This window comes from Protopterus annectens, chromosome 10.part0 (assembly GCF_019279795.1).
Source record: "Protopterus annectens isolate FY-2018-M chromosome 10.part0, PAN1.0, whole genome shotgun sequence".
NCBI classification, from domain to species: Eukaryota; Metazoa; Chordata; order Ceratodontiformes; family Protopteridae; genus Protopterus; species Protopterus annectens.
In genome coordinates, this window is record NC_056744.1 from 391,967,316 (window position 1) to 391,986,736 (window position 19,421).

Below are 19,421 nucleotides of genomic sequence, written 5' to 3' on the forward strand. Positions count from 1 at the left end.
CTGCAGAGCACCAGGCAGGAGCTTGCTGAGCTGTATACCTAAATATAAAATGTTCAGTGAATTTAAGCAGGTGGAGATGTATGAGCTTAAAGACAATATTTTTTTTCTGGATTTGCCGTTGTCTCTCAGATTTTGAATGGTCTTCACTGACATTTGCATGTTTCATAGGGGCTACAGAATATGTTTTCAGGGTAAGCAAGTAGTGTTAAAATATAATACTGGGCCTTTAACAGAGAGGAGTCATATCTTTTGGGCTTGCTTCAAGGGGCTTCAGGAGTGGAGTTCAGGATATGTTGGTGAACCCTTTGTGGAAGGACATTCAGTTGCACTAAATGTTACCTTTTGGGGGCAGCTCCTGATCTCCACTAGGTATAGTTTGCAGTTAGTGAAAGTGGTCTTACTGTTATTAGAAAAAAATAATAACAAAAATGGGAATTCAAGTAAAGTTTGACCTTTAGTAATATAAAGTCTCTGGTATCAGGAAAGGAAGATGATCAGAGAATAGATTGAGTTGTTGCCCCCTGAAAGTGATTTAATGCATGATGGAATAGAGTAAAGATAGTGGATAAGTTCATCAACTGTGTGAAATATGGGGGTTTGATGTGCGAGTGCTGTTAGTTTATTACTCTTCCAAAAAACAGAGGGTGCAATTCTACTGTTGTGGAGATCCAACATATTTACCTTTGCTGTCACCCCTAGGTTTCCAGACACTGGCTAAGGCTCTTGCCACCCCTATAGTGCCTTTTTTAGGCGGTGTTCCAAAGACAAAATTACCACCGTAACAGCTATAAATAAATGCAATCTGAGGGTCATGCTGCTCAACTCTGGAAGTCTGAATCTCAAGATGCTCTCAGTCGAAGCTCTCCTCAAAATGGAGAACATTGACATTTGTGCTGTAACGGAGACCTGGTTTAAGCAGCAGAAAGCACTCCTGTGCTACCATTCTGTAACTCAGTCCACACCTTTTGGCCCCAGAAAATGGACCGAAACTCCAAAGGATATGCACACCTCCAGACTAGTAGCCCAGCATAACGCATTGGAGTTACTTCAGGTACAACTAACAGTTTGTAAGACAGAGATTCAGGTCGTAGCCTGGTATAGGTCCCCAACCATGTCCTAAGACTCCCATTCCTTGTTCCTAAGCACCCTGGAAACTATTAGGGTCCAACCCAACATTCTCATACTGGGTGATTTCAGCTACCCCTCTGTCAACTGGGAAAACTACTCATGCACCAATACACTTGCCCACCGCTTCCTGGAATTCATTAATTCCAATGCGTTGGACCAGCTCATTCTTATCCCCACTGGAGGAAGCAACATCCTTGACCTGGTTGTTACTAGCATGGGCAACCATTGCTCAACACCATCAGTCAATTCCTGGTTAGATCCGACCACAAACTAATTACCATAGAAATCCACATCTCACCCACACTACCAGCAAAGGTAACCACCATGAAAAACTTCTCCAAAGCTGACTTTGGGCTCCTAAAAACAGAGATGGCTAACTTCATGGCACCCATGCAAATGGAAAATAGGTGCATGACTGCCGAATCATACACCAATGCACTGTACGAACATGTACATAAATGCACGGAACTAGCCATATCCAAAAGAACCAAGACGCTCTCCTCCAAAATAAGAAGCCAATCTGGTAGTCCCCTGCCATTAACAAACTCTACAACAGAAGGAAACAATTGTTGCAGAAAAAGATGAAGTCCCAAGACTGGAAAAACTCCCTTATTAGCCTCCACAAAAAGTTGAGATCCCTCATCAAAACCTCTAAAGCTAGCTATGAAGGCAGAATTGCGGCAGACAGTAAAAGCAACCACAAAACCTTCTACAGCTATATCAAGAATCTCTGCGGCAATACCGAGAATTGCTCTGAGTTACTGCACAGTGGTAATTCCTATACTGAGCCAACATATATTGCCAACATACTGGCCAACAGATTCAGTGACAACTTTACCGTCCCCCCCAAAGGACCAATCACAACACCGAAGGAATGCCAGGCACCCAGCATTACTGCAGCACAGGTTAAAGCAGCATTGTCCAAGGCCAAGAATACAGTTTCCATGGGACCCGACAATATCCCTGGCTGTATTCTGCATGAACTGCAAAGTAAACTGGCACCACACCTTTGTGCCATGTTCAGTCACAGCCTCACCTCAGGCTTTGTCCCTACAGAATGGCACACTGCTACAGTCATCCCTCTCCATAAAGGGGGAGCGACTACACACCCTGGGAATTATCGCCTCATTAGCCTGATGAGTCTGATATGTAAAGCTATGGAGTGCATCATCATGGACCTAATTAACAAGGATATAGGAAATCTCCAAACTCTGGATCCCACGCAGTTTGGTTTTGTGAAGGGTAGGTCATGCCTGCTCAACCTCGTTGACTTCTTTCAGTCAGTCACCAGTGCTGTGGATGAGGGCAAGGCAGTTCATACAGCCTACCTCGATCTGGCCAATGCCTTTGATACCATTCCCCACTCAGGAATTATTGATAGACTCCCCAAACTAGGCATCAACCCCTATATCACTAGGTGGGTTGCAAATTGGCTCACAGTTGGAATCCACAGTGTAAAAGTAGCAGACTCCAAGTCAGATTGCTGACCAGTCACGAGTGGAGTCCCACAGGGATCGGTCCTGGATCCTCTCTTATTTGGCATCTGCTTCTCAGAAGTCCAGGCCAACACGGAGGGACTCTGGCTGACCAAATTCACTGACAATTGCAAGCTGGGAGCCATTATTAACTCCCCAAGTAATGTAGACATCCAACAGAAAGGCCTCACTGAGACCAACGACTCATTCCCTTTGGGAAAAACTCAGTTCACACTAATTACCACATTGATGGTAGCTCACTGAATACTGACGGTGTTATAAGAGATCTGGGGACATAGGTTGACAGCAACCTCTCCTATGACCACCACATTGCCACTGTGGTCAGAAAGTCCTTCTTTGTGGCATATCTAATTACCAAGGGTTTTGCATCCAGGAAGAGAGAGGTCATCATCTCTCTCTACTCTTCCCTCATTAGACCAATCATCGAGTATAATGCCGTATTTGGCATTTACCTCACTAAACAACTGCAACAGCTGGAAAGGCCACAAAAGTACCTCACAAAGAGGATCCTAGGCCTTAAACACATGCCCTACATGGACAGACTCAAACTCCTGCTTTTCTCTGTCTGATATCGTCTATTAAGATGCGATCTCTGCTTGACTTACAAAGCCATGTCTGACCCAGCCCTGTTAGAAATGTTACACCCCAAAGAAATCCCAATCCCACTGCACCACACGCTCCAGGGACCTCAACCTCATTACCACAATCAACAGAACATGCTGGAGGGACAGGTTCATAACTCAGAGACTGCCCATGCTCTGGAATAGACTTCCCATACATGTGAAGCAGAGCACCTCACTGGCCCTTTTCAAGAGAAATCTTGATGAGTGGATGGGAAATAGAAAGTTCATCCTGGGGATCACTGCAGTGGCTCTACTTGATAAAGGCACCGGGAACTAACGGTGGCCCGATGCCAGGGCCCTTCTATGGGCTAGACTTGTAAAGGCTCCACGGCCGTTGGCCTAGTACATACCTATGATAATCTTGTATAGTATGCTGTGTTATTATTTTAATGTCAGAGTGTTCCCTGGTGAGTTTGTGTTTGCTGTTACTTCATAAAAATTATACTGCAGTTTAAAAAAGTCAAAAAGAAGGCAGGAAACTGAACTTCCTTTTTTGTTTCTGTACTGGGACATGCGCACTGTTTCCACAGAAAAGCACAAACGTTTTAACCACACACAAGGCAAGGCTGGAGCTGTAGTTCACCAACAGTTTATTGCAACACAAAATAAGTGCTTTCATTATAGGGCAGCCACGGTGGTGCAGTGGTTAGCATTGCCGCCTCACAGCAAGAGGTTCCCCGGTTCGATGCTCGGCTGGGGTGCCTTCTGTGCGGAGTCTGCATGTCCTCCCTGTGGTCGCGTGGGTTTCCTCCGGGTGCTCCGGTTTCCTCCCACATCCCAAAGACATGCTGCAGGTGGATTGGGCACTCTAAATTGGCCCTAGGTGTGCGTGTGAGTGTGCCTTCTGTGGAAGGTTGGGCGCTGAGCTGGCAACTCGACACCGTAAAACTCCACTGCCATTCAATGTGCGGACAAGGCGATCCGCTGTGGCGACCCCTAACCGGGAAAAAGCCGAAAGAAGAAGAAGAAGAAAATAAGTGCTTTCATTATATAAAATACATAACTTCATCAGATAAAAGCCAGCATTCAAATGGGCACATATATATATATATATATATATATATATATATATATATATATATATATATATATATATATATATGTGTATATATATATATATATATATATATATGACTTGCATTATCAAATGACAAACACCAATTAATGAATTAAAGCAACAATGTATAAAAATTTAAAAACACATATAACCATCAGCAGATTCCCCAGAAATATATATGTATATATTTATGAAAATAATGCATAAATATGAATGTGAAAAAGCACGTTTAAAAAAAAAAAATGTAAATATGTGTGTATAAGTCAATTAACACATATTTAAGTGTATAAATCTATGCTGTCTCAGTTCTGCCTTCATTTTTAACATACATCCTACAGATGCAATTTCATTTAAACCTGGAAACCCCACTACATCCAGGCGCAAAATCCAGTACAGCTCACGGTTCTCCAAGAACAATTGCCAGGGACCACCTCTTGTATTCTTTTGCACTTGTTCAGTTATAATGAACTTGAAGAGGAGTTCAGGGAATTCCAGAATGTGTCTATATAGGGCATTGCTAGTTTTTTCCCCCTGTATATCATAATTGTTCTCATAAATATGTTGCTTCAGCATCCACTCCGTCTTGCCAATATAAAAAGCAGGACAGGCCTGGCGCAATGCCCCCATATACAGGAGGTTGAGGAAGAGCTTCTTGTACAGTTTTGTGGTACTGCTGCAAGAAACTAATAAGTTTTGTGCAGTAAAACAATATAACTTTATCCGTTAGAGTTATAATTTTTTTATTTGACGCTGATGATGTATTGCCACTGAAGAAAGCTATAGGCTGAAACCGGTCTGGTTCTAATAAACATTTTTATCTTCATTTTTGTATTATTCTGCCTCATTCCCTGGTGCTGACCTTTTTGTGTTACATTCAAGTTACTGTGGTTCGTGCACCTGTCGTACTTGCTAGCATTTTCGTTTTGGAGTAGCTGGAAGCGCCATGGGTCTCCCCATTAATATTTTATAGGGGCTTTGTCGTCTTGTAGTATTTAATGTGTTCCATGTACTAATTAATGCTAAAGAGGTGCCTCTGGCCGTTTACTGTTTGTCTCGGCACAAATTTTTGAAATCTTATTTTAAGGGTCTTATTGGCCCTCTCTGCTAATCCAGATGACTGTGAATGGTTGGGACAGTGAAGACTCAACTTAGTATTAAAAATCTTGCATAGCTCTCTAATCAGGGAATTGTTAAATGTTTTTTTTATCGCTATTGATAGTACAAGGTACACCAAATTTAGGCCTAAATTCAAATACAAGTTTTTTAACAACAGTTACAGAATCTAGTTTTTGGCATGGGTAAGCTTTTTACCCATGCAGAAAACATGCATACCACCACCAATATAAATTGTAAATTATGGACCTTTGGGATCTGGATAAAGTCCAGATGTAGATTAACAAAAGGTCCCTGAGGTGGTGGTAAGCATGCAGCCCTAATGCTTGCATTTTTGCTAACATTATGTTTTAAACACACTGTACAGTTATTGCACAATTATAACTGAAGTATCAAGGAGGAGGCATGAGACAAACCAACCTTGGGTAATTTGATTAAATAATGCTGTCTTACCTGAATGGGCTGGTAAATAATATGCCACTAGTTGGCCGTCCAGATGTCACCATAATCCATCTTTGGATTTACTGCATTTGTCTTTAAGCCACTTCTGAACTTTTTCCTGTGACGCTTCAGCTTGGAAAGCTGATATTCTCTTGAAGTCAGACACTTCATCGCTGTTAAATTTTTGCAATAACATCACATGTACATTTGCACAAAGTCTTTTTACAACTTGCTGAGCAGCCTAATCTGCCCCTCTTTTTCAAAAAAAAAAAAAAAAAAAAAAGAGTATCTGCACCCTTTTGATGGTGACTGCATGTAACTACTGCTAATTATTTTAGACAGCAAATGAGAATTTAAGAGTATTTACAAGATAGTTCTCCCCATGTTTTATGCAAGCAGTCGCCAAGCAAATCCTTTTTTTTTTTTTTTGTTATGAAAAAATAAAATGAATGCCTTTGCATAATCCAGTAACCGTAAATCTGGGGCAGTAGGTAAAGCTTGCTTTAAATTTTTTAAATGCATTTTTTTCTTTACTATTCCAAACGAGGCTTTGGTGTATTCTGTTTTAAAAGATTTGTAAAAGGTTTAGCAATTTTTGCACAGTTAGAAATCCAGTGTCTGTAATATCTTGTCATACCAAAGAAAGATCTAAGCAGACGGTGAGTAGTTGGATGTGGGGGCTTTAGCTATTGCCGCAGTACGAGATGGTAACAACACTCTGCTTTGGCTTGTAAGCAGCCCCCCCCCCACACACACACACACACACACTCACTCATTTTCCACTTTCTCTCTTATTCCCTTCTGTTAGCAGATAGTATCCATAACTGATCAATACTATGTGTTTGTTAATTTACACTGCGACCACAGTAGCCTACTGATACAAGGTTATCCTGTTTTTCCACCTGAGTAATGGTTAAGAAATTACTTACAGTTTCAGAGCAATCCTTGGTCAATTGTGATTGTTTCTTAAACACAAACTTGTCTTTGCTTTGGCTCATTAGCAGCAGTACAAAGAACTGCTGCTCACACCCTTGTTCTCTCCTCCCCCTTCCCTGTTTATTACCTTAAGACAATCCCAAAGTTAATAAATATTACCTGTGGCAGGCACCATTTTTACAACTACAACCATCCTTGTCACTGTCATATGTTCATTTATCAGTTAACTGTGTTACCTGATTGTTTCCAGCCCCCTCATAAGAGCAACTAACAGGGTCTCTACCCGCTTCGCTCCTCACCCTGCCCCCTATTCCTTCCCACCCCCAGTGGTCCCACCTTTATTATACTCACAAACCCCTCCCATCTTTCCAGTAGCCAACCACAGCATTAACCCAATACTACCTCCTCCATCTTCCCACTACTATCACACCTCCTCAACTAACATGTACAAGCATACCTTACCTATGCTCACTGCATGCACTCTCCTTGCATATCTTACATCCTACCAAAGCTCCATCATTCCCCCATTCAACCACTACCACTGTACTACTACTCACACCACCACTCATGTCTCACCCTCACTCAGCTGCCCTCCCACCAACTCAAGAAACATCCCTATGCACCCCCCACATATTCTACCAACTATATTAATCAAACATAAAGCATCCCTTCAACTTAACACAGTAACCCTCCCACCATACCTATTACCCAAAGAGCACAATCATAAAGTTTCCCTTATAAACAAACACATTCAAAAACTGAGAAAACTAATAACCTCATGCATTTCTAAACTAGCCCTAAGTGGAGATATCCACCCCAACCCTGGCCCTACCATCTCGAACCCCAATCCTCATAATCAGACTAGAAACCACAATTTCCCCCATATTACAGCCAATAGAAAGCCAAGTGACTTCCTTCTACTAAGCCTAAATATTAGAAGTATATCCAACAAAGTCCATGAACTCCATGCCACCATAGACTTGTACTTCCCAGATATAGTCATCCTGACAGAAACCTGGCTAAAACTTCACATTACCAGTGAGCAAATACTCCCTACAGGTTATGGCATACTAAGAGTAGACCGGCTAAACAAGAAAGGAGGTGGTGTAGCTATAATATTTAAACAGCATCTAAACATCCAGATCTTAAAATCATCAGCTCCACAAATAGGCAATGAAGAAATAATATATACCAACCTCAAAATAAACCAAAACAAAACAATCAATGTAATTGGATGCTACTTCCCACCTGGCCAAAACATCCCTCCACTAGAAAACCTCCTCAGCTAGTCTACCCACCATCTCCCCCAAAACACTATCATTTTAGGTGCTTTCAGTATTGACTGGCAATCCTGTTCCGGCAACCATCCAACCCATCATGTAAACCTTCATGGCTTCACCCAACTAGTCCAGTCGCCAACCAGGATAAATAAAAACTCCAGCAAGCACACTACCCTGGACTGGATAGTAGTCAGTAAGAACCCCCAGTCATATATAACAGGCTGCTTATCAGATAGCCTCAGTGATCACTCCCCAACATTCCTACTCAAAAAATACCTATACCAAGCTAAACCTGTCATCTACCATGATGTACGTAAAAAACTAAACTTTAACCCACTCACATTCGTCTCATCCCTCAAAGAATGTAACGGGCATCCTCTAAAGTACCTCAGTCTTGATGACGCAGTTGAATTTTTTAATATTACCTTCCTGAGCATCCTTAATTACCATGCCCCCATAAGACTTTCCAGAATCAAAGCACAACCCTCCCCATGGCTACAGAAAACCGCTAAGTCAGAAATGAAAAACAGGGATAAAGCCTGGGAGCACTGGCGCAAAACCAAAACCCCCTCAACTAGACAGAAATTCCTAGAACTACGCAATAGAGTCAAAAAGCTAATAAAACAGGACAAATTCCAATACTACCAGTCTGCCCTAGACTCCTCTCAACACAGCCCCAAACAATTCTGGTCCTCCATAAACTTCATCCTCCACCCAGGTAAAGTCAGTACTCCTCCTCCTAACATCCCTCACTCCTCAGAAAATATTGCTACCTCATTCAACACACACTTCACACAAACCATACTATCACTAGCTAAACAACACAACCCCCCTCCCCTCCAACCCACACCTTCAACTAGTAATTTCCCTACTGCCTTCTCTTTTTCTCCTGTACCTACCTCCAACATAAAAAAAAATTTAACTAAACTTAAGCCCCCCAGATTAGCAGCAGACAACCTCCCAAGTGAATACCTACAAATCGCAGCTGATGCTCTGGCCTACCCAGTATCCATCTTGATTAACTGATCTCTGTCAGAAAGTTACGTTCCCACACTGTGGAAAGTATCGCATATAATTCCCCTCCACAAAGGTGGACCCTCCACAGAACTAACCAATTACCGCCCCATAGCTATTCTCTCTCCACTCTCCAAAATACTAGAGAGATGCATACACTCTCAGGTCTCAGACTACCTCCTTACTAACAACCTCCTTTCCAATACTCAGCATGGTTTCCATAGCACCACCACTGCCTTACTCTCCTTTACTAACACTATCCTTCAGCATAAAAACAATGGCTATCTCTCCTCTGCTACTTTCCTAGACCTATCTAAAGCATTTGACATGGTCCCACACAAACAACTTATCTCTGTCCTCAATAACCTATCCTTCTCACAATCAGTCACCAACTGGTTTCAGAGTTACCTGTCTGACCGCCAACAATCTGTTGTATGGCAGAATGACATATCTCCCCAACTACCTGTCTCCATATGGGTTCCCCAAGGATCAATCCTTGGACCCCTACTCTTCTCTGTTTTCACCAATAGTCTAGCCACTGCCACCAAACATGGCACACTCATACAATACACAGATGACTCAACCATCATCTGCTCAGCCCAGTCCCTACCCAAACTGCAAAAAGTCACACAGGAAGCCTTTTCCTCTGTTGAAACTTGGTTATCCGATGCCCAATTAATACTCAACCCAAACAAAACTAAACTACTCGTCTTCCAACCCTCCAAACATACTCAAAACAACTCTCACTTTAACATCACAGCAAAAGACAACACCACTATATACCCAACTGAACACACCAAATTGCTAGGAGTGGAAATAGACAATAAACTAAAATTTGACATTCACATGTCCTTGACCATAAAAAAAGTCCACAAAAAACTAGGAGCACTATACAGAAATAAGCAACTTCTCACCAAAGCAGCAAAGATTTCAATAGCAAATTCCCACCTTATCTCCACCCTACTTTATGCCTGTCCAATATATACCAACCTAAGTCAATGCGATCTAAACAAGCTAGAGACCTGCTACAACATAATTGCCAAATTCGCCACAGGGACATACTACCGTAGTCACCACTGTCTCTCACTTGCTGAACTGGGCTGGCTTGAATTCCCTCACCTCCTTCAGTGGTATCAACTCTCACTCTCCCACAGACTAGTAAATCATCCACTAAATGTCCCATCCCACCAGAATCTACTCCAACCCTATCGCACCACCAGACCACTAAGATCCAGCAACAAAAATCACTTGCAGATCACTAATGCCAATAACTCTGTTGGTGAAGCACTATTCTCTTTCACCATAGCCAAGTTATGGAACTCCCACCCACCCACAATTACCTCCGTACCATCATGCACCCACTTCAAAACTTTACTAAAAGCGCACCTAAAAACATGCTGGCTATGCCCTTGCAACTCCCACTCTAATATCACCCTCCCCATCCAACCACTACCTTTCTTTCCACTCCACTAACTACTTTGATTATAGCAAGCTCAGATGCTCATAAGCCAGTACTTATTATACAGCAGGAACTTCTTCTTGTAACATTTGTTAATGTCTGTTATGTACTTCACAGATAAAGATTCTAGTTGTCTACTGATGTACTATGTTCTTCATCTGTAAATATGTTGTAAGTAATTGCTATGTAAATTGTTAATCGCTATGTAATCCAATGTAACTACTGTCTGTTTATTTTAACTGTGAAGCTTTTCTCCCCGGGCCTCCGCTGAAAATGGACCTACGTCCAGTCGGACACTCCCGGTCAACAAATATAAATAAATAAATAGTACCCTGAGATATCAGATGACCAAGATAACGTGCCTATGATGACCATAGCTGTAACTTTCTTCTCAACACCTTATGTTCTTTTTCTGCAATGATAGTTAAAATATGTATTGTTTCTTGCTGACACTGCTGAAAAGAATTAGATACTATTAGTAAATCATCTGCATAGTGCACTAACACAAATCCACCTGGAAATGTCACATCTTCCAAATCCTTTTTAAGAATTTGAGAAAATAATGGAGGGAGGTTTATTGTATCCCTCTGGTAACCATGTCCATGTATACTGATATCCCTTATAGGTAAAGGTGAACAGAAACAGACTTTCAGGGTGGAAAAGTATAGAAAAGAATGCGGAACACAGATCTGTCACAGAAAAATATTTTGCTGTAGGTAATATTCAACTCAGTATTGTTGATGGATTTGGAACCACAGGAAAATTGATAATACTGCATTGTTTACAGCCCTCAGATGTTGCACAATCCTATAAGTATCTTTTTCTGGCTTTTTTACAGGGAGAATAGCAGTATTACAAGGGCTTTTAGCTAGCACTATTATTCCTTGTATTAAAGACTGAATTACAGATTTGAGTCCCTGCTCTGCTTCTGTTTTTACTGGATACTGTGGAACTCTAGATAGAGGTTTGAATGGATTTAATTTTATTTGTATCGGTTTTGGAGATTTTAATATACCTGCTTCATTAGCATGTTCAGCCCATAAGTCTGCAGGTACCTGCTGCAGCAGTTTTTCAGCTGTCTGGATGCCTTTAACAGGCTGTTCCTCAGCTTTTGCTAGGACTGAACTTTTTTCCTCTGATTTTTTGTGAAACATCAAGGATAGACTTTTTTTTTATGACAGTGAGTGTAGTTAGCATAATAACAGGTCTCTCCTTGGCAAATTGTCCGGTACATTAGTGCTCAAAAGGAAAGAATGGCTTTTTTTTCCCCCAATCAGTCCTAAAGAAATGGATGTAGGTTCTGAAACAGGATACTTTACAGTATTATTAACTTTTAATACAGATCTAGTGGCTCTAGTGTCCACCGGTAAAGGAACTCTTTTAAATGTATTTTTACCTTAACATAGGGTTCCTTTTTATCTGTTAGCAGCAGAGATTTATTTTGTTTTAGTGTACTGGTTAGCGTTGTCGGCTCACATCAAGAGGTTCTCCGGTTCGATTCTTGGTTGGAGCGTCTTCTGTGCAGAGTCTGCATGTCCTCCCCACGGGCAAATTAATTTAAAGACATGCAGGTAGGTGCATGCGTGTGTGGGTGTGCTTTCCTTGAAAGTTGGGAGCCGAGATGGCAACTCGACACTGTAAAAATTCACTGCCAGTCATTAGCGGACCAGTGTTCCGCTGTGGCGACCCCTAACCGGAAAAAGCCAAAAGACAGAATTTTGACATAGTCAGCTGGCTTAGCTTTTTTTTTCTTTTGATTGGTATTTTTTTAAAGTAAGACGACTCAAATAATTTGCAGGGGCTTCCCTTTATTTTGCTATTATGCCTGTATTTTAGACCGATTTGTCGTAACTTGACACACGTTTATAATTTTATTTAACAGTGCTGTCCTTTTGTATATTAGTGCATTCCCTGTGAGAGTAAAATTGTTATTTTAGCCTTTTTAGGTAACTTTTTCTTTTTTTTATCTGAAGCGACTACTTGAAGCAACTGGTTTAAATCTGTCAAAGTAGGGTTATAACATTTTATTATAAATTTTTCCTTAAATCTTAACTGAACTTCTCTAATATTTGGAAAACTTTTGGAAGTAGTATGCAAATCAGCAGGGGTCTAGTGGCGATGAACAAGCTCTGTATTATTAGCCCCAATATTTTTTAAGAATTGCCAAAAGATCCTGTCCAGAGGTAACAGCCTCTTGTCCGGACCCTGTAGTGTGAGCGTGTATGGTTGGCTATGGGTGTATCAAATACTAGTGTTCCTGTTGGAGAGGTAGAGGCTTTTTGGAAATGAGAAGGCAAAGAATAAGAAGAGGAAAAAACCTCCCCAACTACAGATGCCAATTCTGAAGATGAGGACTGAACAGGGGAACTAGGTTGAGACGTAACAGTACCACTCAGACCTGGTGTCCACTGGACAATTGTCCAAAATGCAGGGGTCTGAGAAACAGCAGAAACTTGTACAGGAACTACCTGTACAGGTAAATATGGGGGTGGGGGTGCAGTAGCTACTGGAGGATTATAATCCTCTTTTGAAGTCTCTGCTTTTTGGTCATCCCTAGTTTCTTTTAAAGCTGCCAAGACAGGATAAAGGGATCCCTTTTTACTGGTCTGTACTGCCTTCTTAACTTCTGTCACCTGTTGTAGCAATTTTTTATTAGCATCTTGTAATTTCCTTAATAGTGGTTCTTTTTTCCCTTTTAAGAGCTTCAGTATACTAAGAATAAAATTTCTGTACTTACCTTTTTTTTCCCTTCAAAATATCCTTTACATTCTTTAATTTATTACATTATAAGTTTCATTTAATGGAAATACTTCATCAAAGCAATTTTTAGCAAACTGAAACCAGTCACTGAAATACTTAAAACTTTCTTTTCCGTAATTATGATACATAAAATATGCAGGTGTTCCCTTTACAAGGATTTGATCCTGACTGCTTAACTTTGTTCCTATTCTTCCTATAAAAACTTACTTTGTAGATCCTGGATCCTCGTAATTCAAAAAAGAAAAATGACTACATCGATTGACACACCATTCAGGGAGGAAATGGTAGGGATTCTGCTGTTGTGCAGTGATAGAGGAGAGGTTTTGATCAGCCTTTTCCCCCTGCACTCCCTTGCTTTCTTCTGATCAAGAGCTCAAAATTTACAGCTCTAGCATTGCAATCAGGGTGGGTAGATAGGTATTCTGTCCAGAACTGACCGCTCTTTCAGACCCTCTGAGGGTACTTTCACACAGTCACACCTGTATCCCAACATGCTATGGGCTCATAAACTTGATTACCAGCACACCCACGCTTATGTCCCAACATGCTGTAGGCTCATGAACTTGATTTATACCCACAGACACACACACACACACACACACACACACACACACACACACACACACACACACACACACACTCACTCACTCCTATGCCCAAGCATGCTGTACGATCATGAACTTGATTTAAATTTAAATGTAATCCCTCTTTTTTTTCTCGTGTGCATTACACACAAAACATCTCTCATGCTTCTTACCTTTTAGTCTTGATTGTACCACCCACGACAAGATGCCTTGTGTTAATTTTTTGTTCTGTTGTATGCACATACACATTAATAAACTTTTTCTTATTTCCTGTGGAGTCCTGTCACTATTACTTTACATATACCTAACAAGCAAACTCAGTCATTCAGCAAAACAGTTATTCACTCATTCCACTTTTTTAACTACAGTTATCAAAGAGAGAAAATTTTTTTTTTCCATAAATCAGTTTTCCTCATTTTTAGTCTAGTATGTTTGCACATCCTGCATAGTTAACAGCTTTAGTTAGGTATCCGAATCTCTGACTATTCCTTACAAAGCAGCATGGAATTCACAGAAGACTTTTCTGTGCTGGACTCTTGTAATTTATTCCACACTGCCCTGCAACAATGCCAAAGTTCAGAGTCTGAGTAACGGCACCAGATGTTAAAGTTCAGAAGTAAATAGCAAAGAGTTTTACCTTTTAGTTTTGAAACGAGAATAACCCTTTAGGATGTGCAGAGTACTTATTTATTCCATAAACAGCACTGGGAGACTGCCTACTAAAATTTTCACATCAGTCTCAAAGAGTAAAGAATACTTTATTTATATATATTTTTTATCAATTTCATGCATGCAGAATGTTGACATAACATAGCTTTTAACAAATAATACAATTTTTAAATATATCCTCGCTTAGAGCTTCATGTGAACACTTGACAATATGCCTTTTTAAACATCGACCATCTGTGATTTTGATTTATTGGCGTGCAACTTTTTAACGTTTGGTATCGGTACACACTGTCTCACAGACACCCTTGCAAAGACTCACACCCCCCCCCCCCCCCAGCCTGAGAAGGCCGAAGCATACTGTTGATTAATTTGTTTTTCACGGATACCTGACGCTTATAAACATTATTTATTATTTATTTATTTCCAGCTTGTTTACCGGGGAGGTCCACTGGGCTCAAGAGCCCATTTTCAGTGGAGGCCCGGGGAGAAAAGCTCCTCAAAACACAAGTTACATAGCATATAGAAATACAAACATTAAAAGTTAACTAAAGATATTGACAACTGTAGCAAAAATTTCCATTTCATTACAGTATGGGGAAATGGGGATCCCTGGGGGGAAAGGATCCTTCAAGCAAGTTACATTACAAGACAAAAAGCAACAATTACAAAGTTACATAGTATAATGAAGAGAAACATGAGTAATTGCAGTCATTATGGAGTTACCTCCTGTAACTCTTTCATCACTTTGCCTTCAGCTGTCTGTCAGTACAGAGAGGATACAATTGTAAGACACTTGAAATATAAAGCTACTACTTATGTAAAACTATATAGTGCATAATCATGCATCTATTTTTTAATTTGCTTTTCACGTAAGCATATTATAAACATTTTGACTCCTTTGTAAAGAAACTGCAGGTTAATATGCATTTTGTGAAAAGTAAACATGAGATTTAATAGCCTTCCATAGCAGTAGTTAAGCTCTGTGAATTATTGATCTGTCTCTTCAAATCAGAAAGTTTTAGATGACCTGCTTTCCCCCCCACAATCAAATAAATGTATCTACACTATAGATGAGCAGGAGAGCAAGCCCCCCTGCACCCCCATGTGGGGGGCTGTGCACCTCCCCACCTCCCCTACTTATATATTCTAACTCCGAGATCGCACAAACAGAAACACAAACGAAACTCACACACACACACACACACACATCACAGTCACAGCACACGCTTACACACACTAAACCCCCTAACCAACACATTTACGCACACAAACTTACCTAAATTCAGCCAATACATCCACACACCGTACCAGTGGAAGTGGAAATTCAACATCTCCTTGCTTTGGGATTTTGAATTTCGTGCTTCTGCCGGTTTCGGAACTTTGAGTTTTTGGCTATGTAATTTAGAAATACTGAATTTCGGTATTTCAGTATTTCGAAATTACATAGTGGACCCGTATACATGTATGAATACACATACGGACATACACATAAAACATTTGTGCGTATAATATATGTATAAACATGTATTTATGTGTGTGTGTGTGTGTGTGTGTGTGTGTGTGTGTGTGTGTGTGTGTGTGTGTGTGTGTGTGTGTGTGCGCGTGCATATGTATGAAGACATAAACGGTGTATATTTCAAGGCGTGTCTCTCACCAGAAGGTAATATTTGACTCACCTAGAATGATGCCACAGTACAAAGGCAAAATGATCGATTTTAACAATTGGCTAAAATGTTGGTGTCATTCAAAGGGGATCCAGTGTCTGTCAGCCTGGGATGACATGCTCGACAAGCCACGTTGCTTCGCTAGGGATGGCTTGCACCTGTCACCATTGGGCTTTCGGATATTGGCAAAGGCTCTTGCCACCCCCATAGTGCCTTTTTTTGGCAAGGCTCAAAAGTCAAACCCACCCCCATAGACAGCACAAGGAACAAGAAACTAAGAGTAATGCTGCTAAACGCCAGAAGTCTTAACCTCAAGATGCATGCATTCGAAGCTCTCCTCAGTATGGAGAACATCGATATCTGTGCAGTGACAGAAACCTGGTTCAAGGCTCCAGAGAGCACCCCAGCACTACCAGGCTATACCTCATATCATGCTTTTCGGCCCCAAAACCCGGACCAAACCACAAAAGGAGGGGGAGTTTCCATACTTATCAAGGATATTCAAACCTCCAGGTTAGTGGCATTGCACGAAGTATCGGAGACCATCCATGTGCAACTAACAGGGGGCAAGACTGCTTTTCAGTTTATAGCATTTTACAGACCACCCTCTCAAAGTCAGGAATCCCATTCGGCTTTCCTGAAAACATTGGAGAACATGAAGATCTCTCCGAGCACCATTATATTGGGCGACTTCAACTACCCAAACATTGACTGGAAGCACTACTCAAGCCCCAGCACCTTAGCCCAAAGATTCCTGGAAATTATAAACTCAAATGCTATGGAACAACTAGTCACCACTCCCACAAGAGGGGCAACATACTAGACCTGATCATTACCAACATGGGGACTCTATGCTCCACACCAGAAGTATATCCCTCATTGGTAAGATCAGACCATAAATTAATTTCACTGGATGTCCACATCCCGACCCCACCCCCAGCCCAGAAAACCACAGTGAAAAACTTCTCAAAAGCGAACTTCTCACTTCTCAAAACCGAAGTGGAATCCTTCAAGGCCCCAGGGCCAGTGGAAACTACAGCCCAAACTGCAGAATCCTATATAAATGCATTCTACCGACATCTACAGGAATGCATTGATCATGCTATCCCAAACAAAACCAAGACCCAATCATCCAAAGGCAGGCGTCCAGTCTGCCATAAATAAACTGTACAACAGAAGGAGGAAGCTACTACATGATAGAGCAAAATCCCTAATAGGGAAGGCATCTCTGATCAGTACTAGCAAAAAATTACGATCCCTCATAAAATCCTCCAAGGCCAGCTTCGAGAGAAAAATTGCACAGGACACCAAAGACAATCATAAGGCTTTTTTCAGTTATGTTAGAAACCTGGGATGCAACTCCCAGACTTGTTCTGAGTTGATTCTAAATGACAAAAAATACACTGAACCCACAGACATCGCCAATATCCTGGCAGACAGGTTCAGTGCAAACTTCTCCACCCCCCCCCCAAAAGAGCAAGTATCTATCCCGGCAGAGGACTGCCTCCCAAACATCTCAGATGCAGGCTGCCCTCTCCAAAGCAAAAAACACTGCTTCCATGGGACCAGATGGCATCCCAGGTTGCGTCCTGCATGAACTACAAGAGGAACTAATCCTTCAAATAAAACAGCTATACAATCTCAGCCTCACTACAGAATATGTGCCCACAGAATGGCGTACAGCAACAGTGGTCCCACTCCACAAAGGTGGAGCCTCTACGGACCCTGGAAACTATCGCCCCATAAGCTTGACTAGCTTAATCTGCAAGGCTATGGAGAGGATCATCATGGAGCTCATAAACAAAGACATTGGGGACCTACAGACACTAGATCCTACCCAGTTCGGCTTTGTCAAGGGCAGATCCTGCCTTTTGAACCTGGTTGACTTCTTTGAAACAGTCACCAAAGCCATAGATGAAGGGAAGGTAGTCCACACAGCCTATCTGGACCTTGCAAAGGCATTTGACATAATACCCCACTCGGGCATCATAGATAAGCTATCCAGCTTAAATATAAACCCCTATGTCACAAGGTGGGTCGCAAACTGGCTCAAAGACAGAACCCACAGAGTGAGAGTTGCTGGAGCCATGTCAGACTCAAAACCGGTCACAAGTGGCGTCTCCCACAGGGTTCTGTCCTGGGACCACTCTTGTTCGGTGTATACTTTTCCGAGGTACAGGCAAACGTGGGAGGACTATGGCTCACCAAGTTCGCAGACGACTACAAACTGGGTGCCATAATCAACTCTCCAGCTGACACAAACATCCTTCAAAAAGGTCTCAGAGACAGATAACTGGTGCCAGCACCATGGTTTAAAGCTAAATGCCAAAAAATGTATAGTCATACCCTCTGGCAAAAACAATGTGCCTACAAATTACCACATAGGCGGAAACCCATTAGGTACAGAGAAAGTTATTAGGGACCTGGGGACCCAAGTTGATAGCAATCTCTCCTTTGAAAACCACATTGCCAAAGTGGTTAGAAAGACCTTCTACATAGCCCACCTCATCACGAAGGGTTTCACATCTAGATCAAGAGATGTAATCGTGTCCCTTTATTCATCCCTCATCAGGCCCATCATAGAATACAATGCCCCTTTTGGGATGTACCTTACCCGACACCTGCAGCAATTAGAAAGACCCCAAAAGTATCTCACCAATAGGATCAAGGGTCTCAAACAGATGCCATATGCTGCTCGGTTAAAAAAAACTCCAGCTCTACTCAGTTGCATACCGCCTACTTCGAGGCGATCTATGCCTGACATACAAAGCTATGTCAAATCCAGAATTAATGGACATGCTCCACCTCAGTAAATCTAAATCCCTTAGAGCCACACGCTCGAGGGACTTGAACCTCAGCACAGAAATAAATAGAACTTGCTGGAGGGACAGGTTCATAACCCAGAGGCTCCCTTCGCTCTGGAATAGAATTCCAGTTCTTGTGAGGCAGAGCACCTCACTGAATCTCTTCAAGAAGAATCTCGATAAGTGGATGGGGGATCGTAGGTTTGTCCCAGGGATTACTCTCTTGTCACTATTAGACAGAGGCACAGTAAACTAAACCTTAAAAAGGGCACAGTATACTCAAATCAAGGGGTGGCGTAAGCCATACAGAATCGGGCTAGGCTTATAATTGCCCCAGGGCAGATAGCCTAGTATGAACCTATGAACCTTATAGCGGTAGTGCTAGGCAGGCAC

The 19,421-nt window shown here is 41.6% G+C and overlaps 1 protein-coding gene across 1 annotated transcript in view; it reads left to right on the forward strand.

Moving 5' to 3' along the window:
* The first annotated feature begins 12,972 nt into the window (after positions 1-12,972).
* Positions 12,973-19,421, forward strand: part of LOC122814161 (transcriptional protein SWT1-like) — a 1,475,367-nt gene continuing 1,468,918 nt past the window's right edge. The window contains exon 1 of the mRNA XM_044086774.1: positions 12,973-13,023. Within this exon, the coding sequence (XP_043942709.1) occupies positions 12,973-13,023 (51 nt within the window). The remainder of the gene's footprint in view (positions 13,024-19,421) is intronic.